Source organism: Saccoglossus kowalevskii, chromosome 9 (genome assembly GCF_978046115.1).
Source record: "Saccoglossus kowalevskii chromosome 9, keSacKowa6.1, whole genome shotgun sequence".
In the NCBI taxonomy this organism is placed as follows: domain Eukaryota; kingdom Metazoa; phylum Hemichordata; class Enteropneusta; family Harrimaniidae; genus Saccoglossus; species Saccoglossus kowalevskii.
The window spans coordinates 38,753,809-38,775,204 of NC_140649.1; the positions used below are offsets into that span (position 1 = coordinate 38,753,809).

The following is a 21,396-nucleotide window of genomic DNA, read 5'->3' on the forward strand; positions in this document are numbered from 1 at the left end:
AACAGTTAAACCATGTGGTCATGAAGTGTTCAAGCTTGGTCAGAAATGAACAGTTAAACCATGTGGTCATGAAGTGTTCAAGCTTGGTCAGAAATGAACAGTTAAACCATGTGGTCATGAAGTGTTCAAGTTTGGTCAGAAATGAACAGTTAAACCATGTGGTCATGAAGTGTTCAAGTTTGGTCAGAAATGAACAGTTAAACCATGTGGCCATGAAGTGTTCAAGCTTGGTCAGAAATGAACAGTTAAACCATGTGGTCATGAAGTGTTCAAGTTTGGTCAGAAATGAACAGTTAAACCATGTGGTCATGAAGTGTTCAAGTTTGGTCAGAAATGAACAGTTAAACCATGTGGTCATGAAGTGTTCAAGCTTGGTCAGAAATGAACAGTTAAACCATGTGGCCATGAAGTGTTCAAGCTTGGTCAGAAATGAACAGTTAAACCATGTGGTCATGAAGTGTTCAAGTTTGGTCAGAAATGAACAGTTAAACCATGTGGTCATGAAGTGTAAATGTAAAAGGTTTCTTCCAATGCAGAATGGCTATTGATTAGCAGCTGATGATGTTAAAGTCAATGTTTTAACCAATAACAGCTGGTGGTTCACTTGTATCTACTTGAAACAGACAAAAACACTTACCAGGGTACTAAAATGTTTGAAGGACACTGAGGTCAAGGTAACAAAACAACAAAACTGAAACTATATATGTCAGTGTGCTGTGATGGTGCAAAGTTGTTTTTAGTCTTGCTGTCGTCTATAGCCCGTGTGAATTTTTCAATTTTTTGACTTCTTCTTGAAAACTACAATTCTTATTTCTTTGATACTTGGTGTATATGTACCTTGGGCAGTCCTCTCAGATTTGCTCATTTCGTGATGATATCTTCAATTCACTATTTTTGATGAATATTTTTGTCATTTTTGGTAAAAAGTGATATTTTTTACTTTTTGGTAAAAACTGCAAGTTCGATTTATTTGATACTATACTATGACAGAACCCCACACCCTCCCCGTGGCTTTCGTTGCGTGTGGAAGTTATTTTCACGAGTGATGCGGTGTATCCTGCGGCCTTCGCGAGTGAAAATAACTTCCATACGCAACGAAAGCCACGGGGAGGGTGTGGGGTTCTGTTATTATTACATATGTTCCATACTTGATTATTTCGTATTAAAGAAAGAACGTGCAAACCGGGATGGAATTTAGGTCGGGGAACCCCATTGCCCATTAATATGTTCCAATGTAAGTGTTACGCCCTAGCAGCGCGTGTCAGTGTAGAACGCGCCCGGAGAATGCGTGTCACTGTTTGTTTGAAATTAAAATAATCAGACGTCTAATCTGAGTCACTGTCCGAATAAATAACTCGTTGACGTTTAGTTGGGGCCACGGCAGAACCAGAACTTGAACTGGACGACTATGATACACAGTTTATGTTGAAGTTAAAAGTTCCGCCACAGAATTGTGCATTGGCAAACATGCCGTGCAACTGCGGTACTCCACAGACGGGATGACTTTCGTCGACAGCGGTTGTCGCTTAGCTGCACCACAGTCCTTCGTTGATGGACTGTGGCTGCACGCTACACCTTCGTGTGTGATGTTGCTTGCTGGTCGTGGATTGACTGAGTCTTGATTACCGGTTAAAATGTTGCTCTTTTGGCGCTGGTAATTTTTATTTGGAACTGAGTAACGCCGCAACGTCGCCAGCAGAAACCTGGTATCGATGCTGATGGTTGCGGCTGCATAGTAATCGCTGATTTTACTGCTGGTGGATCTTCTGAGAGCCCTTCAAGGTTTATAAAACTCAGTTTCCAGGTGATCAACGAACATTAAGTTCTCCCAATCGTAGTATTCCATGTGATGTACACCTGACATGCCAAAAATGTTGTTGAAAGATTTGAACTGGATAAAAATAGCAGACGAAAATGTGTTTACAAAATAAAAATAGTTCGGTAGCCAATGAAAATACCATGTTCATTTGCATATCGACCGTGAAAATACCGAAAACATTATTGCATGGGTGATATGCAAATTAGTTTGGGCCAAAATAAGTGACTGCCTAAAAGTACCATTACTCTTGTTCAATTTTCATGTCACTCGGCAAGTATATTCATGTACCCCAAGGGGAAAATATCGTACTTCTAAATATTGTTTATTCCGAAAAACTGTACTCCTGAAGGGACTACTTTGTTTGCTCTCGGACCTCATTTGCATATGGCTTGTGGAAATACCGATTTTGATTTCAAGGACGAATGAAAATAAACTGCAGTACATATGTAATAAGTATAGGTACCTAATGTAGACCTCTCTCAGATTTGTTCATTTTTCAATGATATCTTCAGTTTTTTAATTGAAATGTGCATTGCTAATAGCCGAGATATCTCAGCCAAGAGGCTGCTTGTTTTATCTAAGCTGTATCTATCATTTTCCAGTTTTCCCAGCGAGCTCTTTAGGTTAAGATGTGTTTATATAGAGGAAAATATGGAAGAAATGTCTATGGGTGGTGACATTTTTGTTGTTGGAAAAACATCTTAGAAATGTTCTTCAATGATAAGGTAATTATTTTTTGACAAAAAAAGAAAATAGTTTAATTTTGAACGGTTTTTCAAGTGATTTAGTGATTCATTGATTGTCCTGAGTTGTGTGTGCAGATCATCTTCAATCCTGTTCAACTCAATGTTTTGCATTTCACACGTTTTGATGTTCCTTTGCTACATCAGTTTTATTTTTAGTAAATCAATAATGCGCATTACTTGCATAAATGACAGAGGTGCATGTATGGTCAAAATAAGTCATATTTTTAGTCAACACAGATGTGCACTTCTGTCACAGATGTACTTTTAATAGAGTAAATACAGTACATGTATATTTGATTCAGCATGGTTAAGTATTTTACTTAAAATTCAAAATGATACCTAGGTTGCTATGGGAACCATCACTGGTACTTCCTGTTTGCATTTTGAGATTTATAGGTGTTAACTGTTAAATTTACTTAAGTTTGTCACCAAGTCACATGACCCATTGTGGTAATGATGATGGAAATCTTGCTTGTTATAGGCTTCATAGATTTACAAAATATTATATTCTCTAATACCATAATCCCTACAACAGAAAATTTTATTGTATTCCATGAACTTTGTCTTTTTTTGTCCCTCCAACAGAGACAGACTAAACATAGTTGTAAAGCATAGCATAAACCATTTCCTAATTACAGTGCATTAACCTTAGATTGTGGGTTTAATTAGGCTAAGGATGTAGTACAGACAGGTTACTTGTTACTAAAATTAGTCAACCAATTTTGTAATGATGTAGTACAGACAGGTTACTTGTTACTAAAATTAGTCAACCAATTTTTTAATGATGTAGTACAAACAAGTTACTTGTTACTAAAATTAGTCAACCAATTTTGTAATGATGTAGTACAGACAGGTTACTTGTCACTAAAATTAGTCAACCAATTTTGTAATGATGTAATACAAACAGGTTACTTGTTACTAAAATTAGTCAACCAATTTTTTAATGATGTAGTACAAACAAGTTACTTGTTACTAAAATTAGTCAACCAATTTTGTAATGATGTAGTACAGACAGGTTACTTGTTACTAAAATTAGTCAACCAATTTTGTAATGATGTAGTACAAACAAGTTACTTGTTACTAAAATTAGTCAACCAATTTTGTAATGATGTAGTACAGACAGGTTACTTGTTACTAAAATTAGTCAACCAATTTTGTAATGATGTAATACAAACAGGTTACTTGTTACTAAAATTAGTCAACCAATTTTGTAATGATGTAGTACAAACAAGTTACTTGTTACTAAAATTAGTCAACCAATTTTGTAATGATGTAGTACAGACAGGTTACTTGTTACTAAAATTAGTCAACCAATTTTGTAATGATGTAATACAAACAAGTTACTTGTTACTAAAATTAGTCAACCAATTTTTTAATGATGTAGTACAAACAAGTTACTTGTTACTAAAATTAGTCAACCAATTTTGTAATGATGTAGTACAGACAGGTTACTTGTTACTAAAATTAGTCAACCAATTTTGTAATGATGTAGTACAAACAAGTTACTTGTTACTAAAATTAGTCAACCAATTTTGTAATGATGTAGTACAAACAAGTTACTTGTTACTAAAATTAGTCAACCAATTTTGTAATGATGTAATACAGACAGGTTACTTGTTACTAAAATTAGTCAACCAATTTTGTAATGATGTAGTACAAACAAGTTACTTGTTACTAAAATTAGTCAACCAATTTTGTAATGATGTAGTACAGACAGGCTACTTGTTACTAAAATTAGTCAACCAATTTTGTAATGATGTAGTACAGACATGTTACTTATTACTAAAATTAGTCAACCAATTTTGTAATGATGTAGTACAAACAAGTTACTTGTTACTAAAATTAGTCAACCAATTTTGTAATGGTGTAGTACAGACATGTTACTTATTACTAAAATTAGTTAACCAATTTTGTAATGATGTAGTACAAACAAGTTACTTGTTACTAAAATTAGTCAACCAATTTTGTAATGGTGTAGTACAGACATGTTACTTATTACTAAAATTAGTTAACCAATTTTGTAATGATGTAGTACAAACAAGTTACTTGTTACTAAAATTAGTCAACCAATTTTGTAATGATGTAGTACAGACATGTTACTTGTTACTAAAATTAGTCAACCAATTTTGTAATGATGTAGTACAGACAGGTTATTTGCTACTAAAATTAGTCAACCAATTTTGTAATGATGTAGTACAGACATGTTACTTGTTACTAAAATTAGTCAACCAATTTTGTAATGATGTAGTACAGACAGGTTACTTGTTACTAAAATTAGTCAACCAATTTTGTAATGATGTAGTACAGACAGGTTATTTGCTACTAAAATTAGTCAACCAATTTTGTAATGATGTAGTACAGGTAGTATGAATTTAATTAATTTGCCTGAAAATCACATGATTGTTATTAAATATTAAATTTGGTCATGAAGTTGGTATTGGCTTGTGATTTATCATTTTCATCTCATTACTGTGTTGGTAATGGCTTGTGATTGGTCATTTTCATCTCATCACTGTGTTGGTAATGGCTTGTAATTGGTTGTTTCCATCTCATTACTGTGTTGGTATTGGCTTGTGATTAGTTGTTTTCATCCCATTACTGTGTTGGTAATGGCTTGTGATTGGTCATTTTCATCTCATTACTGTGTTGGTAATGGCTTGTGATTGGTTGTTTTCATCTCATTACTGTGTTGGTATTGAATTGTAATTAGTCATTTTCATTTCATTACTGTGTTGGTATTGGCTTGTAATTAGTCATTTTCATCTCATTACTGTGTTGGTAATGGCTTGTAATTAGTCATTTTCATCTCATTATTGTGTTGGTAATGGCTTGTAATTAGTTGTTTCCATCTCATTACTGTGTTGGTGTTGGCTTGTGATTGGTTGTTTTCATCTCATTACTGTGTTGGTGTTGGCTTGTGATTGGTTGTTTTCATCTCATTACTGTGTTGGTGTTGGCTTGTGATTGGTTGTTTCCATCTCATTACTGTGTTGGTATTGGTTTGTAATTAGTCATTTTCATCTCATTACTGTGTTGGTAATTGCTTGTAATTAGTTGTTTCCATCTCATTACTGTGTTGGTATTGGCTTGTGATTGGTTGTTTTCATCTCATTACTGTGTTGGTGTTGGCTTGTGATTGGTTGTTTTCATCTCATTACTGTGTTGGTATTGACTTGTACTTAGTCATTTTCATCTCATTACTGTGTTGGTATTGGTAGTGAGCTTGTCAAATCAAGGTGGTAAACGGTTAGTATAAAAGTTCTTTTGATTTGCTAACTTGACTGGTCACATACTGCTCAGATCATATTGTGTTGGTGGGTTAATTGTTCGGACTAAGCCATATATAACAACTTTGTGTGTTTGCCCTTGCATGTTAAATTTAGTCATATTGACTGGTTCAATCATTGATCTGTTTTTATTTCCAATGCAGCATTCATTATTAACAGTCTCCTTCACTTCTTCTCTATAAGCCACCAATTTGTCTTTTGTAGCTTCATAGACATGTTTAGTGTCACATCAACACAATGCCCATGGCAATACAAATTGAAAAACACAATTGGCATTGTGAAATGAATTGTCCATGTAAGAGACAGAGTTTGTACAGTACTATTGAATCTACTGTAAACCCCCTACTTGTATGTACTTGTATTTCATAGTACCAAATCGGTTCTAACCTCATAAATAACTTAGCATTCACATATATCACATGTAAGTGCTAACACACAATGTCACATATTTATTAACCAAATCACTTCTATTTGCTGAGTTTGCCATTTTCAATCAGAGCATGAAACAATGTGCATCAGAGACCTACCGTATATGATTTTAAGTTTAATTAAACAAGGTATGCCTGAAAGTTTATCAGTACACAAAATTGCAAAAAAATGCGTGAGGCAAAGATTTGAAACTGAATGACGAGAAGCAAAACCTGGAATTGCCCTTAAAATCACTGTGTGTGTGTTGGCGATTCGCTCCGCTAGGATTGCCCTTATAATCACTTTTGTCGTTTTGTGTGCGTGTGTCTGTGTGTGTGATTTCCAGTGTTTTCACGTATGATTTCTTCTGTGATTTTATTGGCTTGGCCGATTTCTTTCAAACTTGGCAGGTAGGTCACACCTTCACCCTAGTTATTAGGAAAAATCTGAAAAAATTGTTGGATAGCTACGTGCCAAATGTATCTCCTCCTACAAATTTGGGATAAAACACTTCACACATAGCTCATTCTACTCAGATTAAGTGTGGGCACAAAGTTACTATTTGAATTTTTGATATCTTTTTTCATTACCGAGGAATTTGACCCCAAAATTGGGGTAACTTTTCACCAGCAATGGCTTTTAACTCCTCTGTGATTTTTTTTGGCTTGGCTGATTGTGTTCATACCTGGCAGGCAGGTCATACCATCAATAATTGGGAAAAAAATCCTGATCTACTACTGCCATGGCAACAGCCAAAAAAACTGATTTTTGAATACTTTCGCCTCGAATGTATTACCTTCTACCAGTCTTGTAATCATGCTTTTATTTTGGCTAAGTTGCACACAGACAAGAGATCACCGGCACCAACAGTGTTACACTGTAACATTGCCAGAAATAGACAATAGAATCTGGTCAAGTAGAGATTTCCTGTCTATCCACCCTGTGTCTATCCAATTGCAGTGACTATAATTACATGCAAAATTATTCAAGACAACCGATGATGTCATAGACTTTAAAGGTCTATTGTTTAGCCTAATTGAGAGTCTATTGTTACATTAAGTAGTTCACAGCTTGGGGTTGGAAACAATAGTAAGTGAGGTAATCTTTTGTTTCATTTGTTCGGTGCATACTTGTATTTGTCAGCTGATCATATGAAGCCATGTAATAAATGGTTGTGGTTACCAGAAGACAATATACCCTTAGGTACACTCTTAAGATGGCATTGAAGACAGTCACCTGTTATATACTTTATACAAAAATATGTGGACAGACTAATCTTGTTAATATCATTGTGGTTGTCAATGGCGATTGGTATGCAAATTACGTTTGTCTGACGCATTACAATACAAAAGTCGAGACTGTCGTGGAATAATACACAACTCACGGACAGACAGTGTGATGAAACCCCTTCTTTATAAAGAGGAAAAACGGCTGATACAATATATTGATCTTGTGGTCTGACCTTCAGCATCAAAAGCAGTATGGCGATAGTAGTTCACGTTCGAAAAGTGGGATAATTTTTAACATGAAATAACGGACATAAAATAAATCTTGATTCAGGTTACTTCCTGTTGTTAATTGGATAAAAACAGTTATATTTGCTAACAACTGGATCGTACATCTGTGTAAAAAATGCATGAATTTTAACTCTAATTTGGGCAGCGAATACTGCGTCTACAACTGCGTCAGCTGCGTCGCCGTGTTCATTGAACCAGAGAGTATCCAGAACGAAGCAAACAAACTTGAACAGTCACCTGCGTTACTGCATTTTCCTATTTTTAAAAATAGAGTCTGGCACACAATTACATATCGTCCATTGGTAATACACTGGGCCAGTGTAGAATTTATCATCAGGTTTTACGGCAAGTTGGGCATTTAATGGTGGAGATTTAATGGAAACATATCGAAAGCTTGGAACGTCACCTGTCTATTACGAAGCACACAAAAGTGAAAAAATGAAAAATATAAACTCAAAATTAAATTTTGTTTTAATATATGTTTATGCAATGCATTCTCTATGGCACATCCTGTGATGTTTATTTGACTGGGAAACACTGGCCAGGGCGGAAGTCGGCCATCTTGTCCACTCATTTCTGGCGATGTCTCAAAGTAACTTTGAACTTTAATGAACTGTAAATGCTGCGTTCGATCAAAGAATCTAGAAAAAACAATTGCAAAACGGTCAGAAATAATAATTATAACAGCAGAATACGTCCTAGTAATAAACTAAGTGACTTCTAAAGACTGATTGTTTTTTGCGAACTTCGTATATGGGCCCAGCTTTAGTTATAAACCAACGATAGCTTCTCGCTCATGTCCTACCATCGCAACAGCTGAAAACATAATCGCCAACCAGCCTACTGGCTTGTTTGTTTTGTTTCCTGCTAATGCAGAGAGTCAGAATGACTTTCAGGGAACTCAATTCTTGCCAACGCAGAGAGTCAAAATGACTATCAGGGAATTCAATTCTTGCCAATGCAGAGAGTCAAAATGACTTTCAGGAAATTCAATTCTTGCCAATGCAGAGAGTCAGAGTGACTTTCAAGGAATTCAATTCTTGCCAATGCAGAGAGTCAGAGTGACTTTCAGGGAATTCAATTCTTGCCAATGCAGAGAGTCAGAGTGACTTTCAAGGAATTCAATTCTTGCCAATGCAGAGAGTCAGAGTGACTTTCAGGGAATTCAATTCTTGCCAATGCAGAGAGTCAGAGTGACTTTCAGGGAATTCAATTCTTGCCAATGCAGAGAGTCAGAGTGACTTTCAGGGAATTCAATTCTTGCCAATGCAGAGAGTCAAAATGACTTTCAGGGAATTCAATTCTTGCCAATGCAGAGAATCAAAATGACTTTCAGGGAATTCAATTCTTGCCAATGCAGAGAGTCAGAATGACTTTCAGGAAATTCAATTCTTGCCAATGCAGAGAGTCAAAATGACTTTCAGGGAATTCAATTCTTGCCAATGCAGAGAGTCAAAATGACTTTCAGGGAATTCAATTCTTGCCAATGCAGAGAGTCAAAATGACTTTCAGGGAATTCAATTCTTGCCGATGCAGAGAGTCAAAATGACTTTCAGGAAATTCAATTCTTGCCAATGCAGAGAGTCAAAGTGACTTTCAGGGAACTCATTTCTTGCCAATGCAGAGAGTCAAAGTGACTTTCAGGGAACTCAATTCTTGCCAATGCAGAGAGTCAAAATGACTTTCAGGGAATTCAATTCTTGCCAATGCAGAGAGTCAGAGTGACTTTCAGGGAATTCAATTCTTGCCAATGCAGAGAGTCAGAGTGACTTGCAGGGAATTCAATTCTTGCCAATGCAGAGAGTCAGAGTGACTTTCAGAAAATTCAATTCTTGCCAATGCAAGAGAGTCAGAGTGACTTTCAGGGAATTCAATTCTTGCCAATGCAGAGAGTCAAAATGACTTTCAGGGAATTCAATTCTTGCCAATGCAGAGAGTCAGAGTGACTTTCAGGAAATTCAATTCTTGCCAATGCAAGAGAGTCAGAGTGACTTTCAGGGAATTCAATTCTTGCCAATGCAGAGAGTCAAAATGACTTTCAGGGAATTCAATTCTTGCCAATGCAGAGAGTCAAAATGACTTTCAGGGAATTCAATTCTTGCCAATGCAGAGAGTCAGAGTGACTTTCAGGAAATTCAATTCTTGCCAATGCAAGAGAGTCAGAGTGACTTTCAGGGAATTCAATTCTTGCCAATGCAGAGAGTCAGAGTGACTTTCAGGAAATTCAATTCTTGCCAATGCAAGAGAGTCAGAGTGACTTTCAGGGAATTCAATTCTTGCCAATGCAGAGAGTCAAAATGACTTTCAGGGAATTCAATTCTTGCCAATGCAGAGAGTCAAAATGACTTTCAGGGAATTCAATTCTTGCCAATGCAGAGAGTCAGAGTGACTTGCAGGGAATTCAATTCTTGCCCATGCAGAGAGTCAGAGTGACTTTCAGGAAATTCAATTCTTGCCAATGCAAGAGAGTCAGAGTGACTTTCAGGGAATTCAATTCTTGCCAATGCAGAGAGTCAGAGTGACTTTCTGGGAATTCAATTCTTGCCAATGCAGAAGGTCAGAGTGACTTTCAGGGAATTCAATTCTTGTCAATGCAGAGAGTCAAAATGACTTTCAGGGAATTCAATTCTTGCCAATGCAGAGAGTCAGAGTGACTTTCAGGGAACTCAATTCTTGCCAATGCAGAGAGTCAAAATGACTTTCAGGGAATTCAATTCTTGCCAATGCAGAGAGTCAGAGTGACTTTCAGGGAATTCAATTCTTGCCAATGCAGAGAGTCAGAGTGACTTTCAGGGAATTCAATTCTTGCCAATGCAGAGAGTCAGAGTGACTTTCAGGGAATTCAATTCTTGCCAATGCAGAGAGTCAAAATGACTTTCAGGGAATTCAATTCTTGCCAATGCAGAGAGTCAAAATGACTTTCAGGGAATTCAATTCTTGCCAATGCAGAGAGTCAGAGTGACTTGCAGGGAATTCAATTCTTGCCCATGCAGAGAGTCAGAGTGACTTTCAGGAAATTCAATTCTTGCCAATGCAAGAGAGTCAGAGTGACTTTCAGGGAATTCAATTCTTGCCAATGCAGAGAGTCAGAGTGACTTTCAGGGAATTCAATTCTTGCCAATGCAGAGTCAAAATGACTTTCAGGGAATTCAATTCTTGCCAATGCGGAGTGTCAAAATGACTTTCAGGGAATTCAATTCTTGCCAATGCAGAGAGTCAGAGTGACTTTCAGGGAACTCAATTCTTGCCAATGCAGAGAGTCAAAATGACTTTCAGGGAATTCAATTCTTGCCAATGCAGAGAGTCAGAGTGACTTTCAGGGAATTCAATTCTTGCCAATGCAGAGAGTCAGAGTGACTTTCAGGGAATTCAATTCTTGCCAATGCAGAGAGTCAAAATGACTTTCAGGGAATTCAATTCTTGCCAATGCAGAGAGTCAGAGTGACTTTCAGGGAATTCAATTCTTGCCAATGCAGAGAGTCAAAATGACTTTCAGGGAATTCAATTCTTGCCAATGCAGAGAGTCAAAATGACTTTCAGGGAATTCAATTCTTGCCAATGCAGAGAGTCAAAATGACTTTCAGGGAATTCAATTCTTGCCAATGCAGAGAGTCAAAATGACTTTCAGGGAATTCAATTCTTGCCAATGCAGAGAGTCAGAGTGACTTTCAGGGAATTCAATTCTTGCCAATGCAGAGTCAAAATGACTTTCAGGGAATTCAATTCTTGCCAATGCGGAGAGTCAGAGTGACTTTCAGGAAATTCAGTGCAGAAAGTTTGTTATTTCTTATTATTACCTAAGTCATTATAAAATGTCCACCTAACAAATTCAATTGCAGATAAAAGCAAATTCATGTAGAGTATTTTTTCATGTAATTACATGCTCCCACTCTATAAAGGGTCATTTTTCAATGCACACTTCCTTTTTTACTTCCTTTTCTTTCTTTTCTCATTTCAAATTATGACACACAAACAGGAACTCATTATAGCGGTGTTGTGCAGTATAATTTTCTCCATGAGCCTTTGGGACAATATCTGGGGCCAGTCATTCATTCAAAGAAAGTAGCGGTATTCAATCTTTCTGCAAAAAACGTACAAACCCTGAGCTGAGATATAATGCATACAATACTCTGAAAGCTGATTGATTATGATGCAATGCAATTATTTTGGCTGCCAAATTTGAATCGTATCAGTATGTTACAGATGCAGAGAATTTCTCTTATCTTTGGATCGTTGCTATGGATATCAGTCTGTTGCTATGGTGATTTTGAAATCATCATCAGCTGCACAGTTTTTCCTTTCATGAGATGAATTGGATAATGAAGTAGGCCATGTTTATTTAAAAGACAATTTATTTTTAAGTTCCAACTGAAGGCAATTAAGGCATTCCCAAATTACTACTCATCACAATAATTATTATAGAAGTGATAAATAAAACCACCTCATTATCTTGTTGGAATGAACTACTTTGTTTGTCAGTTAACATTTTGTGTGTTTTGTGCCCCAAAATGAGAGTCCTTTTCAAATACTGAAGGAATTTAGTGTTAACACATGGCCAGCTGAATGTCTCCATGTTTAGCCGAATTTAATGGGTAAAATAGGGCACTAGCAGATGTGCTGTATTTATTAACTCAATCCATGTTAGCTTTTTTACAGCAGTCTTGAGTTGTGAGTGTGACCTTTTGATTTGTGTTGATTTTTTAATTCTATTAACTGCTCAAACACAAGAAAGAGCAGGTCATCAGCCACTTATAGCTGAAACTAGGAATGTGGATTTTTCTGAAAAAAAGTACATGTGGATTACCTTGACCGCTGTGCTCTCAGTCAAATTGAATATTTGATCAAAAAGGAGATATTTAGAACAAAAGAGGCTGTCAAGCATTTTGATTGAACGATGAGATTATGAGTACCAATACTATCATGTGTGTAAAAATAAAAATCAGTATCTCACATCAACTGTCAATCAAAACAAGACCATGTGTTCAAGGTCTTCAGTCAGAGGTAAACATAAGAAAGCCAAAACCAGTTGTTTTTGATTACAGACTGGATTCTTACATAAAATGGGCAAAGATCATAATTATACACTATAGTAAATATTTAAATAATAAAGCAAGTAGATTTGTCTAGTTTGTAAGAGTATGTGGATTTATGGTATAAATATAACAAATGCTGAATTATAAAATAATTTGAGGGAATTTTTTGAGAAAGACAGATCTTCGCAATTTTTGGCAAATGTCATGAGTCAGTGAATATTGTAGAAGTTTTACAGCAGTGCACATTTCACTGAAACAGCAGACAAAGTGAATTTCATAAAATTGTTAGTATCAGAAAATCTAACGGCTACAATTTAATTGTTCACAGTCTGTACAATAAATGCACATGATATTTACAGACGTTACAGATAATACTTAATACATATTTAACCCAATATAGTAACTTGATTAACTTGCCAATTCAGATTGTAGTTGTAGCATCTGGAAGTGGCTAGAGTGGAGAGATGAGCATATGTTGTCTTGGCAACAACAGGAGGAAAGTAGATGAAGCAAACATTTTTCTTCTTGTTGTAACTTGAATGAGAAAGCTTGAAACCAATTACGTGTGTTATTTTCTTACATCTTCAGTAGTACAGATTTCATAAAAATTCTTTGTTAAAAGAAATCAAGATGCTTGTTGTCAAGACACTTTTCTCTAAGAGAGTGTTCTCTAACTAAATATGTTGAGTGTTAGAAAGGAAAGCCAAATTTATACTAACATTCTGCCTAACATAAACCATTTATAATCTTTTAATAACAAATAGCAAAAAGTGATAATTTATAAAATTAATTTTAAATAACCTATTAAAAGATTATATATATATATATATATATATATATAAATGAATAAAAAATTGAGATCTTTTATGTGAATAGATTTTTACTATCATTTATCTTTGATGAAATATTTTTATCTATTTATTTGGCTGATGGGAAATTGTATATTTGGTCTAAAATAAAGAAAATATAGAAAATACAAACACATTTGCAATTAATGTCGCACTAAAATATTGGCAGGAACAATTTTTAAAAAAGTTAATGACTTTATATTCAGATTAACATTTTGTCAGCTACAAGAATATACTGAACTGTAATTTCATGATATTGTAACAAATATTACGCATCAAAATCTGTTAACGAGATATACATTAAAGTCTTTGCATGAATTTTATGAAAAGCTGCAATTTATTTCTTTTAAACTCAAAGTATATTAGTGTTTTTAGACACAGTAGGGGTTAAGCCTGTTGTGACCTTAATTCAAAATGGTGTGTCATAATGTATAATAGCGTACCATATTATTTCCAAATTTAGAAACAGTCATCATTATTTTTTTTTCTACCTGGAAATCAATTCCCAAAAGTGTTGTTGGAGGTCAGGAAAGTCTATAATCAAATTGAATAGTTCAGAATGATTTGATGATTAATTTTTCTGAAATCAAATAAGAAATTATAATAATGTTATTTACAAAATTCACCTAATTTTTTGGACGCTCAAAGGATTTAACAGAAAATGTAAAAAACAAATTGAGATGACAATTTCAGAAATACAAGTTTTAATCAGACAGATTATAGAAGTTTATTTTCATGGTACAATACAGGTAAGGAATGAATTGAATTGATAAATATTACACATTTGTGATTTGAAACTATCTCATTCCACACGTTATTGTCTTGTACATTTATGAATCACAGTGTGGCTAAATCTGACATTCTGTATATATTGCTGGAAGGTTGTACAATGTACACCTACATGATGTCACCTGTACAACATATTTCATCAATACATGCCCACTTTATCATAGCAGACTCACTTCAGCATTTTCCAAGCTGCTCTCAGCTGCTCTCAAATCATTCCTCTACCACTCCAATCTAAATAATTTTCTAGCCTCTTTGCTCTGGGTCGAATAAATTAAATAAAAAAAACTATATGGAAATTAAATGCATTTCTTCAAAGCAAAAAAGTTGTTAGTCATTGTGTTTTGGCAGGGACATGTTAATTATCATAACACATTAGTTTATAAATATTGGGAAATACATACAACTACAAATATGTATCTGTATCTTTACAGTGTGTGGTAATGGTGAATGTGAGGATGACAGAGGAGAGGATTGCCAGGTCTGCCCCAAGGACTGTGGAATATGCCCCCTTGAGACGGTTGAGATTGTTGGCATTGTCATCGCATGTTTGTTTATCATATGCACATTTATTGCAATTATTTTGGTAAGTATGCATATTAGTTTGGGTTTAACAAGGTGATTGGGAATTGCAATGCACATAACTGATATTGAAAATAATAATAATATGATTAGCCGATTTAAAATGTAATAACATGAATGTTAGGTCAGTACATTCTATGCTTTATTAGAAATGCATGTGTGCTCATGTAAGAGCTTTGTTAAAATTGTTCACTAATTAGACAACATGTTCTTTGCACTTCTATTGGAGTTATGTAGCAACACAAAGTACTGTCAGTTGTACAAAGTTTACCACATGCAATTTCCAAAACTAACCACTAGGTGGCGCTATGTGCCTCTTGACTGATGTTCCTATCAGGTACTAGTATTACAGGCAATTTCACTTCATGGCTGCATCCCTTATAGATGAGTTTCAAGCTCTATGCCAAATTTAATTCCCCTGTGAAATGTGGCTTTATTTATAACCATAAAAAATGCAAATCAAAGCTACATTTACACACTATCATGTTCTATAAATTGCTGTCAGATATCTAGATATATACATAGTTGAAAATAACCACTTCAGATAGAAGGTGAAAATGCTTATTTGTCTTGTTATCCAGAATGCTACCCAGATTTGATCATATACCTCCTCCTTCGACTGTCTTTGAGTGATTTAACCATCTGACATCTTTCCTCTTTCTTCACACATTATCTTCCTTCCTTTCTACAAAGATTCATCATATGGTAAGACTCCACATCTAACCACTTACCTTGCTATCACTAGGGACATACCATTATGTTTGAAGGGGACACTATTCTGCTAAACTAGATAATTATGCCATCTGGATTGTACATTCAATGATGTAGGAATGAAAAAAGATTTTATAAACAAGGAAAATCTTCATCCCTCTCCTGGTACAAAATGGTCTGTCCCTGACTGTAATTTCACTGCACTTGTATCACTTACTAGCACATCCTCCTCACCATTGTATCTTTCTGAACATATCTCTCCTCATTCTCCAACTTAATCAAAATGAAGAAGTAAATATTTTAGACCAATAGGATGAGTTGTTCTGGAAAAAAATGTTTTATGCTTGTTTTTTGGTAAATTCAGTGTGAAGGCCTGACTGCTAAAGTTTATGTTCTTGAAGTTGGTAGCACATATTACAAAGTTGTAAAAACAATAAATTGGTATCAACTAGACCCATAGAAGTATGAGAAATATAACATTTCTTAACACCAGTATGGCCTACAACTATGTGACAGATCAAAATATTGAAAGTTAGGTATACCACTTTACATTATTCCATGTTGGTATAAGCATACCAAGTTTGAGATGACTCTGTTCAGCAGTGTTCTGAAAAAAAATGATAAGAGGAATATAAGCAATAACAAGACATTTATTAAGCAGGGTTCCAAGCAGGGACATACTGTAAGCTACAATCCAAACTGCGTTCCAAGCCAGGCAACAAGTCAGGTACTAAGCTACCGGGGTAGTTTCCTAAATGGATTCCCTTCAGGGTGCCAAGCAGTTTTCCAAGTCTGGCTCTTATAATGTTTCATGACAACGGCATTCTTTTAATTTTTTTTTATTACTTTTACAGTATTTTTATATCAAACAACAGAAAATGCTATGGGATGAAAGCTGGGTTATTCCATATGAAGACATACATCCAGGTAAACTCTCAAATCAATTTTTTAAGACTTTAGCAGTTACAAGTGGGAAATTGAGTGTTTATGCATATTTTTGACTCCCATGTGCGAAGCACATAATGGGAGTCTTTGCAGTTAGTGTGTCTGTGTGTGTGTATGTATGTGTGTCCGACTGTTCCACTGCTATCTCAAGAACCATACATCGGTTTTTGATGAGACTTGGTGGATAGATGCTCTGGGCCAATGCGCAGATTTGATTAGGTTTTGGTAAAAATCCATGCTCGTTAATTACCTAATTTGCATGATAATTAGCTATTTTTTAGCTGTTCTATGACTGTTCCACTGATATCTAAAGAACCACTCATTGGATTTTGATGAAACTTGGTACATAGATGCTCTGAACATTTGATTAGTTTTTGGTAAAAATCCGTGCATATTAATTACCTAATTTGCATGATAATTAGCTGATTTTTAGCTGTTCCATGATTGTTCCACTGATATCTAAACAACCACTCATTGGATTTTGATGAAACTTGGTACATAGATGCTCTGAACATATGCGCAGATTTGATTAGTTTTTGGTAAAAATCCGTGCATATTAATTACCTAATTTGCATGATAATTAGCTGATTTTTAGCTGTTCCATGATTGTTCCACTGATATCTAAACAACCACTCATTGGATTTTGATGAAACTTTGTACATACATGCTCTGAACTAATGCTAGGTTTTGATTAGTTTTTGGTAATAATCCGTGGATACTAATTACCTAATTTGCATAATGATTAGTCAATTTTCAGGTTTTCCACTGATATCTCAAGTACTAATCATCACATTTCAATGAAACTTGGTACATAGATATCATATGACACTGCACAGACCTGATAGTTTTTATGGTAATATCAGTACATATTAATTACCTAATTTGCATAATTAGTTAATTTTCAGCATTTGATATAAGTACTAATCATCACATTTCAATGAAACTTGGTACATAGATGTCATATATGACACTGCACAGACCTGATAGTTTTTATGATAGTATCAGTACATATTAATTACCTAATTTGCATATTTAATTAATTTTCAGCATTGGATATATGTAGTGAGCATTACATTTCAATGAAACTTGGTACTTACATACTCAAGGACTATGCAGAGATTGATTGTTTCCGATAAATATTTGTGCATATTAATCACCTAATTTGCATAATTAATTAATTTTCAGCTTTTTCGCAGCTATCTCAAGTACTAATCATCGCATTTCAATGAAACTTGGTACATAGATCTTTTAGGACTATGCAGAGACCTGATTAGTTTTAGGGTAAATAATTGTGCATATTAATTACCTAATTTGCATAATTAATTTTCATATTTTCTACTGATATCTAAAGTACTAATCATCACATTTCAATGAATCTAGAATTATGCAGACCCAATTAGTTTCCGGTAAATATTTGTGCATATTAATCACCTAATTTGCATAATTAACCAACTTTCACTCTGATATCTCAGGTACTAAACATCACATACCAATGAATGTACATGTATCACATACCAATGAATGTACATGGATGCTGTAGGACAATAGACAGACCTGGATAATTGTGGGTTAAAATCTGTACATATTAATTACCTAATTTGCATAATTAACCAATTTTATGCTTTCACTCTGATATCTAAAGTACTAATTATTCCATTTCAATGAAACTTAGTACAAAGATGCTCTAGGACAATGTACAAACCTAATTAGTTTGGGGTAAAAATCTGTTCATATTAATTCCCTAATAAGCATAATAATTCATAATTTTTTGGTTCTAATCACATTTTAATTAAACTTGGAAACATAGATTTTCTATTACATTGCGCAGACCTCATTAGTTTTACACTCAAATCTGATTTGCATAATTAGTTTTCAGCTAAGTAATTTCGAATTATATTTAATGCGTCTCCAATACTCTCAGCACATGGGAGTTCTTTCTAAGCTTTCTTTGATTATCATTCTTTTTTGTTTCAGATACGGGTATTCGTGGGTTTATGGGCAGCATTATTAGTGTACAAAAGAGTTATGACAAGGTTACTGACGGTGCAAGCAGTGCTGGGGCCATGGCAGTTGCTGCACAACAAAAACAAATATTTACTCAAACAGGGATATTGTAAGTATTCAATTCCTATTTTATTAAAAGCTCACATGATTCTGCCATTATAGTCATCATTCTTAGAAAAAATGAAATACACAATGTATTACTTTTTTCATGCGATATGTCCTGATTATGTTTCGTTATTTTCTTGAAGCAAATAAGAAATGCAGGCTGTGTAATTGATAAGCAGGAACAAATTGTCTGTGTAAACATTACAGGCATTGCTCAAATGAAATAGATATACATTTTAGATTTGAGTATATTTAGACACAAAAAAGAAACCTTTTAGTGTGACCTGCTTTTCAGATTTAAGTGATGCATTTAATGCTGTGTCTTTAAGTGAGATTACCTTGCATGCAATCCACTGATATTTTTTCCTGTCTGTTACTTTTATAAATATTTAAGCTTTTCTAAGTACACTGGCCAAACCAGTTCATATAAGTACAATTAGGGTCCTGATATGGCAATTTTATGAAAATATAAAAAAAAAAAAAATTGTGATCAGTATTGAATACTGTACTTTGCAGTATTTAGGCAAATTTGTATACCAAGGCTTCTTCATGAGAGAATACTTCATTAAATTAAAACGTTAAACATTATTTTATATATATATATATATTTTTTCTCTCTTATTTTCATTTTTAATAATATTTTTTTTTTTTATTTTCATTTCATTTAACTTTATTGTATTATGAACTATATCCCAATTAAGGATACGTTTATCAATAAATATTATTATTATTATTATTACATTACATTTTTTTCCTGACTTCAATGTAATGCAAGTGAAAATAATGTACTTTATATTTTGTGACTGACGTTTTCATTCTTTTTCAGTAATGGACAAACTATTGCAATTAAAAAGATAGAGAAAGTGAGTTTTTCTCTCACCAAGTCATTGCGTAAAGAAATCAAACAAGTCAGGTAGGTTAAAGATTACCTATAACATGTCAACATTCAGTCACTTCTAGGGAGGACGGAAGGAGGGGGGGGGGTGTTTCTTAAACAGTGGTATCTTAAACAGATTTCAAATTCTATCATAACATGTTTTGTTGAATCTAAATTATTATACTAGTATTTTCTTTCATGTGTCTTGAAATTATACCACCAATGAAAATTGTTTTGATAAATATAAATGTTTTTTCTTATTTTTTCTGGCAAATCAGAACTCTTGTCAAAAAAGTGGGTTTTTTCTTCACTTAGTTTTATTCAGTTATAATGTTGCTGTTATTATTTGTTCTCTTTGATGACACAATTTTCATGGAAGTTTGACCTGTATCTTGTGCAAACATTTTTTTGTGTTTTGTGAACTCCAGCATAAAATAAAACCATATTGTACAATTCAAGAAAAGCTGATCATTTGTTTTAGTAGTAGCCAACTACTTCCAATTTATTTATGTATTATCAAACCTTTTACTATTTACCATTCTACAGAGACATGAATCATCCCAATCTATGCAAGTTTATCGGTGGTAGTATTGAAGTGCCAAATGTCTGCATTTGTTCTGAATATTGTCCTAAAGGAAGTTTGAATGATGTCTTACTGAATGAGGATATTCCACTCAATTGGGGTTTCAGGTATATTAACATTAGATACAAATAGATAGATAAAATAGATAAAAACTTTATTGCAATCACAAACTTTTACATTTCTAATTTGGTGTTCTAATAAAGTAAATAACCAGAGCCAAATAAATACATATAATGTTGTGGTAACCATTGGAAACCAAATGTGGCATCTGCCACTTATCTTTCACAAAATATTACATATTTTTTCACCTATTTTGCGTATAAAATTTTACAAGATTCATCCAAGAAATCCACATATCAAGTATCAGCCTAGCAGTCTTCAATAAAAAAGTCTAAAACAGCATTTTTCACCATAAATATTTACTAAAATTAGGGAATTGAATGTATCATCACAAAATAAACAAATTGACTCAGGTCAATCCAAGACACCCACATATAAAATATGTAAGTAAATCAGGCAAGCCATCCCCAGAAAGAAGTGAAAATAAAATTTTTACCAAAATTAAAAAATACCCGGTAGACAATAAAATTATGGAATGTAGTTCATTATTATTGTAGGGGATTATAGTGAGTGTATGAAACCCACACAGTTATATTTTAAGATGGAAAATGTCAGGTTTACGATAATGACAGACAATCAGAAATAATAAAAAATGACATACTTGTGAAAAGGTATGACATATGTATAGCCCAAGACAATCATGTGACACTATTGTTTATAAGTTGTTTAGAATACCTGTCTTCGATTTTTCTATTGTAATTTTAGTCTGGAGTAAGTAAATGTGCTAGGAGATAGGATTAACTAAAGTAGTCCATAAATTGTTCATTAAATCAGCTTTACATTTCTCTCATTTGTAAGAGACATTACAGTTGTTTTCAATTCAAATCGTTTAACACATATCGAGAATTTTGAAGTATTTTGCAAAGTTACAGCAGGGTGTGAAATAGTATCTATTATTAGTTAACTATAATGTTTCACATTATAATCATTGAAATTTAAAATGAATAAATTAAGCACTTAGCCGTTACAATGATTGGGGTATTCAATCATTTAATTGACAAATGGTTGTTGAACCATCATAATGA

The 21,396-nt window shown here is 34.1% G+C and overlaps 1 protein-coding gene across 2 annotated transcripts in view; it reads left to right on the top strand.

The window, feature by feature from the left end:
* LOC100369936 (atrial natriuretic peptide receptor 1-like) overlaps nucleotides 1–21,396 on the top strand; it is a 91,537-nt gene that overhangs the window by 45,380 nt on the left and 24,761 nt on the right. For both annotated transcript variants that reach the window (XM_085503505.1, XM_085503506.1), the window contains exons 6-10: nucleotides 14,879–15,030; nucleotides 16,592–16,664; nucleotides 18,657–18,795; nucleotides 19,618–19,704; nucleotides 20,215–20,358. In XM_085503505.1, the coding sequence (XP_085359631.1) occupies nucleotides 14,879–15,030; nucleotides 16,592–16,664; nucleotides 18,657–18,795; nucleotides 19,618–19,704; nucleotides 20,215–20,358 (595 nt within the window). The remainder of the gene's footprint in view (nucleotides 1–14,878; nucleotides 15,031–16,591; nucleotides 16,665–18,656; nucleotides 18,796–19,617; nucleotides 19,705–20,214; nucleotides 20,359–21,396) is intronic.